At 37.3% G+C, this 12,710-nt stretch overlaps 1 protein-coding gene across 1 annotated transcript in view; it reads left to right on the top strand.

The window, feature by feature from the left end:
- Positions 1-10,754: 10,754 nt before the first annotated feature.
- Positions 10,755-12,710, top strand: part of LOC107575248 (E3 ubiquitin/ISG15 ligase TRIM25-like) — an 8,520-nt gene continuing 6,564 nt past the window's right edge. Inside the window, exon 1 of the mRNA XM_016261661.1 lies at positions 10,755-11,330. Within this exon, the coding sequence (XP_016117147.1) occupies positions 10,755-11,330 (576 nt within the window). The remainder of the gene's footprint in view (positions 11,331-12,710) is intronic.

Raw genomic sequence — 12,710 nt, 5'->3', positions numbered from 1 at the left:
AAAGGGGCAACTTTAAAAATCATCTGCATTCTCTCTGGAGGAAGGTGATTTAATTGTGATCAGTGAAATAAAACATTTAGTTTTGCTATCACACTTACAGATACATATGAAAAGTCATGCAGAATGTGAGACCATGTTTGTTTGGCTTCTTTTTGTTGATGTTGTGTTTCAGAATACAATAATGATCTCACACTGAACAAAAACTATTGTTATGTCTTTACAATTTCAGTATCAACTTGGTACCCAAGTACTGGAACTTTTGCCAACACTGGGTTAGAATAAAATAAAGTTAACAAAATGCTTACTGCAAGTCTCCTCTTGATTATACCATGTTCAGGTTTTGCTGTAATTATTTAAAAAGCCTACTTTTGTGCCACATTATAATCTCGAATACATATTTAACACAGTTTGATTGAAAGCAGTGGTTCTTGAGGCAAAGTTGTTTAGAATTAACATGAAATGAATAATGTGCTGATTTCTTTCAAATTTTTCACAGACCTTTAGGGGCATGATTCAGACTAGCCCAGCAAGTTTTGTTCCGATTGGCCTCCGATAACCATGGCTCAAAATTCATTGGCTGATGGTGGCCAAGTTTTTTAAGACATGTGAATGTCATCATAAGCAGTCGTGACACTTTGGACAAAGATACGTCATGCCAATTTTCAAGTTAATCAGACTTGCGTAGTTACGAATATTTTTTTTTCACCAAGTGGCCAAACTCTGCCAATTTTTTTCACGTGTCCTCAGATTAAGATACAAATGTGTACCAAGTTTGGTGAAAATACCTCATCGTTCAAGAGTTACAGCCATTTTAGTAAAAGTGGCCCCGCCCACTTTTGAATGTGGCGGGAATGAAATCGGAGTTAGCCATTTTGCTCGTCTTGAGCCAAGGATTACAATGAAATTAGACAATCAAATACGACAAACGGTTCAGGAGTTATGAGCATTTTCACACGTTTGCTAAAAAGTGGCCCTGGACTTTCTGGCAAAGAGCGGCCCACACCCGATCTCTGCAACACACCACACCAAACCCACCAACTCATTATGCACAGAGCATTTTTTAACACCTCTTACTAACATAAAAATAACACAATACAGAAATAAAAATGGCATCTATTATTTTTTTATTGGAATTCTTATATCATTAACATTAATGAATGACTGGCATGCTTCTTTACATTATAATTTGTCTATCCTGGTGTATATGACCAATAGTGAATAATTTAGAAGAATTTTTACACAGAAGACTTGGAATGTAGTGCCGAATGTGCACAGGTTTAATGGTGCATTTCTACTGGTCCTTCAGAAATCATTCTAATATGCTGATTTGCTGCTCAAGAAACATTTCTGATTATTATCAATGTTGAAAACAGTTGTGCTGCTCAATATTTTTGTGAAAAATATGATACATTACCATTCAGTCCAGGGTAAGGTTAAAAGCATAGCCATACTTTTATTTAACAATGTTGCATTAAATTAATTTAAAGGGGACCTATTATGCAAAATTCACTTTTGCAAGGTGTTAGGACATAAATGTGTGTTGGCAGTGTGTGTACACAACTACCCTATAATGATAAAATTCCACCCACTCCTTTTTTTTTTTAAATCCCCATAAATAATAAGTAGTGTCTCCCAATGGCTTGTTTTCAGCATTGGTGCTAATGTGACGTCACATTAGCTACAGGCCCAGCCCACGAATGTTGACAGACACTGCTGTTTTAACATAGAACCACCCTGAGCGAGTTCACAGCGAGTTGTACATAGTCCGCCATTGCTGCACTGACAAGAATGTCTCCCAAGCATATTAGGTGTTCTGTAGCAGGATGGTAATATTTCATAGTATTAATATTTGTTACTGTATTTGATCAAATAAATTCAGCCTTCTTTCAAAACATAAATTAATAAATAAAAAGTATTTATTATTTTAAACATTTGACCACCAGTGTGTGATGCATGTGAAACAGGCTAGCAAATTATATTTTTTATTAGGCTATAATTCCTAATCACGGCACTTGACGGTTGTTACTAAGTCTTCAGATTTACAATGTTCTAGAGTAAGTTTGAGAATTATATTTTACAGATTTTTAAAACATTTTCTTAGACACTTGAAATTACAGAAGAAAGCCTGGATATAGGTTTACAAACATTCACTCTTATCTTGTGACGAATAACATAAATGGCATTAAGAAATTCGAAAATGCCAGTAGTAGTTTGTTTAATTTCTGTCGTTTAACTTTTTTTTTTAATCGTAAACAGTTGGCAAATATTGCTGAATTGTCTCGCTATTCAGCTGCTTACATCTTACCTCAGCTCGCATTCAAATGCCGCACAGCTCAGCATCTGTGAACAGTAAATCCCGCCTTCTTCGATTTGATTGACGAGCGCTTTTGAGCCGCTGCGTGCTAAAATAATTAGAATGTTTAATTGAAGTGGGCCGATGGAAGGCTATAGGCTACGTACCTTTACTAGCCTATAATTCATTAATTCTCTATATTTACGCGATGGGCCGGCCCACATTATACAGCAGCCCACCGGGAAAACTCTCGGTGCTCCAGATGGCCCCAGTGGTGGCTGGTGGAAAATTTTCTAGGCAGGGCTGTGCCACTTCCAACAATTTTAGCATACATCCCAATATGACTTATCCCAGTATAACAAAAGGAAAAATATTAAGTCACCTTAACCTGACTGTATATGGCATTTTGCAACTGTTTCATGGTTCTCCGGGAATGTACACATTCATCCAGGAAAGACAGAAACAGTAAATAATAAAAACAGCTAAAATGAAACATTAAACCAAAGTTAAATGCTAGGAGACTGTTTGCAAAGACGGGCACGTTCAAGCTCAAACCGGAGCAGGTTTCCAGGTTGAACAACATGTTTCCTGGAAACTGTGTGCAACGAGGTTTGAGATACGTTTTCTCTTGTTTGGTGGGTGTGCATGTCAAAAATGTCAGCCCAATCAGCAGCAACATGTATATAAACCATGCGGTATTAAAGAGACAGCTCACACAATGGGTCCAAGTAAAGTTTTTTACCAATGTGTCCGCTGCAGCTCGGTATACGCAACAATTGAAGATATTAGAAGACATATTTGTCATAAGAGTTTTATAATAAAAATACAGCATTATATTTTTAGCTTTATTGCAAGGCAGGCAAGTTTATGTATATACCAAATTTCATACAAGTGCTTTACATAAAAATGAGAAAGAAAATACAAGGTATTAAAAAAGTAAGAACTAGAAATAAAAGTAAGAAATAGAAATTCGTCAGTAGTATGCAAGGCTAAATAGATGTGTTTTCAGTCTGAATTTGGTAAGATGTGTGCTTCCATTTCTGTTTCAGCAATCCCTTTGGAACAGGCTCGTGCATCGAATGGGCCTAGTCAACTTCCACTAGGCCTACACATTCCCGCTGCACCACTGCATTGCCTCCGGCTCCTGCACCACTTAATTTGCCTGTTGCTGGACCAGCACCTGCCTGTGCTCCAAAGTGGGCACCAGTCTCAACCCCCCAACAAATGCATAAAGGTACATTAAGTTCATTCCTAAGCACAATTTTTCCGTTGACATATTTTCTGTGACTTGTCGATTTAAATGTGTGCTATAGATACAAAGCCATGGACGCACAATGCAACATTGCTTCTAATTTCTCTGACAAAGCAAATGGCTGAAGACTCCTTCAATCTCCTGTATTAAGGAAAGTAGAAGTGTGGCAAAAGGATATGACTTTGGAGCAGAGGCATGTGTTCAGGCAGTTATAGCACAGGTTTGTTTTGATACTGGCATTTGCATTATTTTGGGAGTAGGGCCACTTGAAGACATTTGCTATTTCTGGGTTTCTATTATTAGATACAAAACAATAGTGGACAGTAATAAGAAGACTGGGAGTGGTGCCAGCAGCTGGGTCTTTTTCTCATCAATGGAGGACCTCCTGGCTGATGATCCCAGTGTGGAGCCGGTCCTGATCGTGTCATCTTTTGCTGGTGATAATCTTTTCCATGTACAATTGTTTTTGTGCCACATCAACATGACTTAGCACATCAGATGAGTTGAGTGCAGTTTAATCAAAGACAATGTTATATTCATGCTTTTATAAAAAATATTATACATTATTGGATCTTATTTGTAAGTTTTAATTCAATCACTCAGTGATGTCATAAAATGACCTCACATTAGCATCCATGTTGAATACGAAATGGATGCCAATGTTGTCAACAATGTTGTGGTGTAATGAGAGATGTGTTGAGTGGGTATGCGGAGTCTCCAAGCAGGCGGTAGGCACTTCTCATTACATCCTGGAGATGGCCATATCATGGGCAGTTCCGAAACACAGACCCCGGCCAACCAGTGTACACATCCAGGAACATCATCTGTGATGTACACACTGCTTGGAGTTAAAAACGTGCATGTCCTTTCCTGTTTATGTAACTGTTTCTATGGAGTGTGGGTGCTGGGATGGGAATGTGTGGGCCATCGATTGCTCCAATGACTCCAGGGAAGCCAGTTTTATCCTGAAAGCCATTTGCTCCGGAAACTCTTCAAAAAGAACACAAAGCCCTGTTGAAAAAAACAGCATATGCTGGTTAGGTATGTTTTGACGCTGGTCCTTTGCTGGTTTAAACTGGTCTTTTGCTGGTTTATGCTGGTCCTTTGCTGGTTTAAGCTGGTCCTTTGCTGGTGCATAAACCAGTAAAGGACCAGCTTAAACCAGCATCCCAGCGTCAAAACATACCTAACCAGCAAATGCTGTTTTTTTCAACTGAGAGAACCTTCTCAGCTGCCATAACTGCAACTCTTGCGTCATCAGAACAGGGTGTTCAACGCACCACCGTTTCCGTTTAAAAAACGTTTTGCACCATTTTGTCGGGGCTGATCGCAGCCCTGATTTCTAAAACACTTCTGCCCTCTAGGGGTTACGGAGAAAGACGACAATATTCAAGAGCAGCTGTTTCTATTTGGGCAAGCTTTGTCAAATTCGTTCTTACATGTGAACATTTCTGCACATGCTAGTCAGCGTCATCATCTGTATTTTGTGGTTTGTGAACTCATATATCATTTGATTACAATGAACCCACAAATCAGTGTTTATGTATTTTACCTGATTTTGGATGTTGACATTAGTAAAATCAGAAGGAAGAGTAGTAGTTAATAGTCTCTTATTTGCCTGTTTAGTCCTGCAAATTAATAAAAGAACATATTACACATTAACAAATCAAATGCCATTAAATATAAAGTCAATTGCATTTAATAGATTACTCTTTCAGAAAGACTTGCAGTGGGTTTGTAAAATATGTTTTTATGCCTGAGGTTTTGCTTTGCATCAACTGAGCTGTGAATATGAAATGTTTATGTTTGGACACGGCCACACATTCTGGTGACATGATGTGATTGACAATGAGGTCAGAAATGGGAATTTTAACATATTTTAATCTGATATGGTCTGGAATGTGGCGTAAGGAAAAAATAGTATTGACGTTAAATTCAAATAGTATATCTTGATTCATTCACACATTTTCACACATCTCTTTCCTTCCAGAGCAAATAAACCTAGAAAACTCAAATGCTGCATATTTACTTATGTGTGAACAAAGGATGATTTGAGTTCTGCTGGTCTGAACAAGAGGTTACTGAACCTACAAAACAACAGTTTCTCAATACACATGAACTGAGCGCTGAACATTAGTTGAGCACTAGTATTGTGCTACTGTTTTTCTCTTCACATAGAAGAGCATGCAGCTTTTCTTCCTGATGTTACTCAACACCTTTGACCAGCTGGATCTTCTGATGCTGGTGTCACTGTATTCCAGCCATCCAGATCCACTGACGTCACGGTTGTGACTGATGTAGTGTCCTACAGGACAGAGGAACTCTAGTATGATTTATCTTTTGCTGTTGTATTGGGCTTTTTCTCTTTATTCACTGACATCTCTCTGCTCTCTGTTGAAAATCATAGATCAATTAAGAAAACAATTGAGTTCATATTCAATGCTGAAACATTATTCAAATGTTATTTTTCAGAATGCAGATTAATTCAGTTCCACACGATGGAACAACCAATCAATCCCTCAGCTTGAGCATCGAGGATCTGATGTCAAAACGCATGACCAGAGTTGCTTCAGAGTTGTTTTTTTCCCATTTAGATTGAAATATAATCTTGCATGACTTCAGTCAATATGGTTAACGGTGTTGGTACCTGTGCATTGCTTTTCCTGCATTCCACTGTTTAAACTGACAAGGCTTTTCAATGCATGCAACGAAAAAGGGAGAACTGCAATCTCATGATAATGTGATGCAATAGAAATGAAAATCAATAAACAAACATGTTTTATTTGTTGCTGGCAGAGAATCCGAGTCACAAGCTGTAAAGACTCCGCCCTCTTCCGGAAAGGGGCGGGGAGCAGCAGCTCATTTGCATTTAAAGAGACACAAAAACAGCATGTTTTTGCTTCTGGGCAAAAAGGGACATTACATAATGAAATAATAAATTATCTGTTGGGTATTTTGAGCTGAAACTTCACAGACACATACTGGGTACACCTGGGACTTCATAATTATTATTTTTTTAAATTATGCCAGTTTTTTTTTTTTTGCCATCTGCCTTCTAGAATTGGCCAATCCACCCCCTTACTGGTGAGCATCTTGAGACAAATCAATGCCACGGGCATATTTTAAGTAGGCCAGACATGCATTTTAGTCTGGGACTAGGCTTAATGAAACCAGAGGATAAATGTATATCTTGATATAAACTTGCCACGAAGTTCCATAAAATTGTTCATATTCAAAAAAGTAATGACCCATTCATATATATATATTTTTTTTAATTGACCTATCTCATAAAAGGTTAGTTAAAAATGATGTTATATTAAGAGCTGCAGGCTAGAGAAACTATTCCATTTATTAATCCAGTCCAGACTTACCCTAAAGTGAAAGCCAAACATCGGCCAGAAAGACATTTAAAACAAATACAAAATTGTGAAATGCTGCAAGCTCATGTAGTTTTTCCACTTTTGCAACAAACATGTAACAGCAAAGAAATGAAACAGCACAAAAATGGGTATGCCTCACTACCTTGAAAAATATTTCTTAACAGTTTCTTAAAGTTAACAACAACAAAAAAAAAACCCTGTGTGGTTGGTTCAACAAAAGTTCATTGTCACTGGGCTGGAGAACTGCACCTAAAGAAAGTCATTTGTACCAATACAGTTTGTAAGGATATTGTTTGTACCATGGATCAGAAAAGATGCAAAGCATCAAACACATTGTTATGAAAAGTAGAAACATATACAAATCAAACTGAATCTTTCTCAGTCTGTGTTTGGCACTACACATGAAAAAGGCCACACACTTGACATGATTTTGTCTTTTGGATTTACATTACAGATCCTTGTTTTTCTGACCGTAAGCCAATACTTTTTAATACTTTATCTCACCCTGTGAAACAATCTCTCCCTGGTGTAAGGATGGTTTTCCTGCTAAAACAGAACATGAAATTAAACACCCTGCAATAAAGCAATAAATTCCAGTAATCCGGAGAAAGATCTCAAAGAAAGAGCAAAGGACACCGTATCTGCTACTATGCATCTTCTGAAAGGGTACTCAATGCCCAGATTATTAAAACAGTGAAGAAGAAGCAGAAACAAGCGATCGCGTATGTATATGTCAAATAACATTATTTTCAGCATTAAACAACATATAAATCAAAACTGCATAACGTTCATTACAAAATAGTACATAGATACTATTATACACCATCTAGACTTTACAGGATGGGGATAGCTGGAAATAATCTGTTGGAAATGTAAGGAAGAAGAGGGCACTTATTTACATATGATTTGGGAATGTTCTTTAGTTCAGCCATTCTGGCGTAAAATTCTGAGAATACTTGAAGAGTGGTTGGGCTATATTTTACCTGTGGAACCACAATTATGCCTTCTTGGAGATAAATCAGCTGTACCTAATATAGCAAAAAATGCTTTTACCCTTATTATGTTTGGTTGTATCACAGCTGCCAGGATGATCTTGCGCAATTGGAAATGCCCCAAAACCCCAGATTTGAAAGATTGGATTGATGGGATGATTGAAATTGCATCATATGAGTGCATGTTGGGGAGACTGCAGAGTGAGGGAGAAATGAAAAAAACATGGGATCATTTTTGGCAGCATATAAAAATGGTGTGATGAGCAGGACTCCTTAACAACTGTTACATTTCCATGTGCTTTTGTTTTATTACATTGATGGTGACTAGTGGCTGAATATGTAATTGTTTGGAAAGGTGAATATTGAATACTGTGTATTATTGAATACATCACGTACAAAGTTTTGACTGTTGAACAATAAAAAAAGTTGAATTATATATAAAAAAAAAAAACTGCATAACGTTACTGAATAAAAAGTGTATCCAGGAAGACTTTTGTAGCACAGTCATGGCTGTTTTGTGGTACCCATGGTTTAACTATAGTAACAATGTTTCTTTTTTAAACTATGGTATAAACATGTTTCATTTTCGTAAGGTACAGGGTACACCCAGGGGTTAAGGTGAATTGGAGCCCATCAGAGTGGAGTTGACTGTTTTTATATTTGGTTAAATATAAGCTTTGTGCAACACTTCTTTACATTATGCAAACTTGACATGTATTAACAGTTTTTTTTTTGGCAATGTATTTTTCTCTAATTGTGATCACAGGTGAAAAATGCATCAGAGGGGGAGGACTTTTCTGCTCCCTCATATTCTGCAGGGACAACTTTGCAAGTATATGCACACGATCTACAGAAATTCGTTGACTCCTGCCCACAGCTGAAAGGAAAAATTGACCGTATGCCTATTAACAATACATTTAGAACATGATTTGTTTGTGTGTGTTTACTGTTCTATTTATTTTGTATAAGTTGTTGCAAATTTGTTTTTTCTGCATTCTGTTCTTTGGAAAAGATCTGTTAAAATTGTGTTAAATAAAAAATATATTTATTTGTTAAATTAAGGTCTTTGGACCTTGTATTTAGCTATGTAATACAGTTTATTGTTAATAACTTTGAAACAAATCTATTTTAGCATAACTAAAATTGTTTAATGTTACACTTATACTGTAACTACATGTAACAAGAGGGTAACAAGGCATCACTTTAAATTACAGCCCGCAGATGTTACACTTACACAGTAACTACACGTAGCAAGAGGGTAACAAGGCATCACTTTAAATTACAACCCGCAGATATTTTCAAAATGATATAATAAATGATCTGTGGAGTATTTTGAGCTGAAACTTCACAGACACATTCTGGGGACACCAGAGACTTATATTACATATTGTAAAAAGGGGCATAATATGTCACCTTTAAAGACTTGAAGATAAATGGATTTGATATTGTTCTTCAACCTCTGGTTGATCTCATGATTTTACAGACTAAAGAGTTTCACTGCTGTATTTGACACCCCTTTCAGAGGAACCATTATGCAGGTAATGGGTCAACTTGGCTCTTCATGGATGTGACGAGAAGGGCAGGGCCAAGAGCCGTGGGAACGGAGCGAGTCCCACGGAGGAGCTCCGGAAGGATAAAAGGAGGAGTGACGACAGTGTTGGACGAGAGAGGACCAGGCCTGGACTTCTCTCGCTCCTCCGTGGGACTCGAGACCGGTGAGTGGCGCAGGTGTCGCGCATTAGCATTTACTCCACCGGCCTCGCTCGGTTCCCACGGCTCTCGGCCCTGCCCCTCTCGTCATAATGGACTATTTGGGTTTGTAGAGTCTTAGTGCAACATTTTATTACTCCTGTTAATTGAAAGTAACAAGAAGTAGTGATGGGCAGAGCGAGGCTTCATGAATCACTGAAACAGGGAAGCTAATGTACCGAATTGTGTCGGGGCCTTGAAACAATCAGACACCGGTCTCAACTGCGACACCTAGTGGTCACTTGCATGTGTTGCTCTGCCTTGACAACGATTTACGAATGATTACCTACATTTTGTTTAAGTCAAACAATAAAGTGTGTCCACATCATTGTAAGAGCAAATAGATTTGGTTTTTTTAATAATGTGTTGAGTTTTTAACATGTCTGACAACTACATGAGCTTGGTTTTGTAACCTTTAAGCTTCTCATTGTGAATAATTAGGTTATTTGGGTCATAAGAAGTGAACATTAATAAAATAAATCAAGCCACAATGTGTCACATTTATTACATTGTGATATTTTTATTTTGCCGCCTGTCAGTCGAAACACCGCACCGAAGCTTCATTTAGCCGTTGTCACGTGACATGGGTGTTTTGAATCACGCTTCGGAGCAGTGTTTCGAAACATCTACGCTTCGGGATCTCGACACTGCGTCGAAACTGTAGTTTCAAGTCAGCCATCCCTAACAAGAAGTGACACACATTTTAAGTAAATTTATAAACTTGAATGATTCTGGGCTTTTGACAAAAAAAAAAAAAAAGATCCAGATATAATATTTCATCATAAACAAAGTGAAAACATTTCTAAAGATTTAAGAAACTGTAAATCTGAACAGTTTTCCATCTTGCAGTACAAATGTAGTAATTATGATACAGTATTATTGCCGTTTTAAGGGCATTTTCTTGCTTCTCTGTCATTTTTCTCTTGGTGCCTGTGTGAGACTGACATCTAGTGGTTGGCCTGTTTTACACGCGTCACTCAAACACAGAAGCAGGAAACAGGAAACAGGAATCTCATGAGTTCAGGGAAAGCGAAACTAAAGTGTAGTCGAGCGGTTGTGCGTTTGTGTCTCTGTATTCTTGCAGTAAAATGGCAGAAGCCAGAATTTCAGTGGATCAAAATGAGTTCATGTGTGCAGTGTGTCTGGATCTCCTGAAGGATCCAGTGACTATCCAGTGTGGACACAGTTACTGTAAGAGCTGTATTACAGGCCACTGGGATCAGGAGGATCAGAAGAAAGTCTACAGCTGCCCTCAGTGCAGACAGATCTTCAGACCAAGACCTGCTTTAGCTAAAAACACCATTCTGGCTGAAGTGGTGGAGAAAATGAAGATGACAAAACCTTCTGCCGACTATTACGCTGGAGCTGGAGATGTGCAGTGTGACGTCTGTACTGGAAGAAAATACAAAGCCATCAAGTCCTGTCTGAATTGTCATGAGTCTTACTGTCAAACTCATTTTGATCATCATGAGGAATTTCATTCACGTAAACCACACAAAGTGTCTGAAGCCACTGGACGACTGCAAGAGATGATCTGCCAGAAACATGACAAGCTTCTTGAGGTTTTCTGTCGCACTGATCAGAAATGTATTTGTGTGCTGTGTATGGATGAACATAAAAACCACAACACTGTATCAGCTGTAGCACAGAGGACAGAAAAACAGGTATGAACATCATCAGTGATCAGTAGTATCACTGAAAAATATGAAGATTCACGATTTACTTACCCTCGTGTTGTTTCAACACATGACATTCTTTGTTCCTGAGGAACACAGAAAAAGTTATTTTGAAGAATGTCTCATCTGTCCACACATTGAAAGTCAATGGGGTCAATATTCACACATAAATCTTTGATCAGTTCATGTACACAGGACCCCAATCAGCTATGTTTATCTTGTGATACGCAAGAACCAATGAGGTTTAAAGTTGTTGATGAATCAACATAAATGGGTTGGATTCTGGAAACAGAAACATTATTCAGAATGTGTTCTGCAATAGAAAATGAGTTTGAAACAACATGACAGTGGACAAATAAAAGTTTTGCATCTAAATCTAAACACGTTGATCTTAAATTGAAGTGTACTTTCTGTAGACAGTCCTAGCTTCTCTCTTCCAACCACTCATTGCCTGATCTAAAAAAAACAAACAAACAAAACAATTATTTTAGTGTGATTTTAAAATACTTCCAACCCTCCAATGCACACTGTATAGGGTGAACAAATGTCCCGGGACATTCCCATAGTATATATATATATATATATATATATATATATATTATTGCATGAAAAAACATGAATGAACATAGAAGGTATGTTTATAGAAACAGTACAACTTACTGAAATGCATCGCATCTCATGTTATCCCTTAAAAGACGTTAATGTAACAGCTTAATTACATTTAACTCAGGAATGACATTCATTGACCATAACTCGTTAGTTAGCGGAGAAATAAGAGAGAAAATAAGTCTACAGAGCAACATTTTATTAAATGCACTATTCATTATATTTATTTCACTTTTTAGTGATGTCTCATATTGTACAGTATTTTTTAATAAATCTGTCTTGAACACGAGATATAACAGCCATCGTTTAAATGTTTATATTTCAACAGCGTATTGGAATAGAAATATAATTATATAATTTAAATGTTGATGGTGGGCAAGTCTCTCACATTGGAGTCTTCTAACTAGCCATGGAGTTTATTTTGTGCCTAACTGGTACGTCTACATCCGTGGAACACGTGTTCTCGTTAATGAATGCATAAGGGACAGCAGAAAAATCTCAACCAACAGCAATGAAGGCAATGCTTTTCATTTTCGTAATACTACATCAATTTCTTATATGCAGTTGTGGCCAAAAGTGATGTCCCGTGAGGATATTTCTCAATATTTGCTTTGAATGATCCTTCAAGATAAAAAAAATACATAGGAAAACAAAAGGCTCACAGGAAATTAAGCATACATTAAATACAATAATATAATAAGTTATTAATATTTAATTGGTTCTCCCTTGTTTTTGATAAAAGCACAACTACGCAATATGCAT

The sequence above is a fragment of the Sinocyclocheilus grahami genome, unplaced genomic scaffold (genome assembly GCF_001515645.1).
Source record: "Sinocyclocheilus grahami isolate Dianchi unplaced genomic scaffold, SAMN03320097.WGS_v1.1 scaffold2527.1, whole genome shotgun sequence".
Taxonomy (NCBI): Eukaryota; Metazoa; Chordata; class Actinopteri; order Cypriniformes; family Cyprinidae; genus Sinocyclocheilus; species Sinocyclocheilus grahami.
Note: the sequence above shows the minus strand (reverse complement) of the source record. Positions and strands in the feature narration are given on the sequence as shown.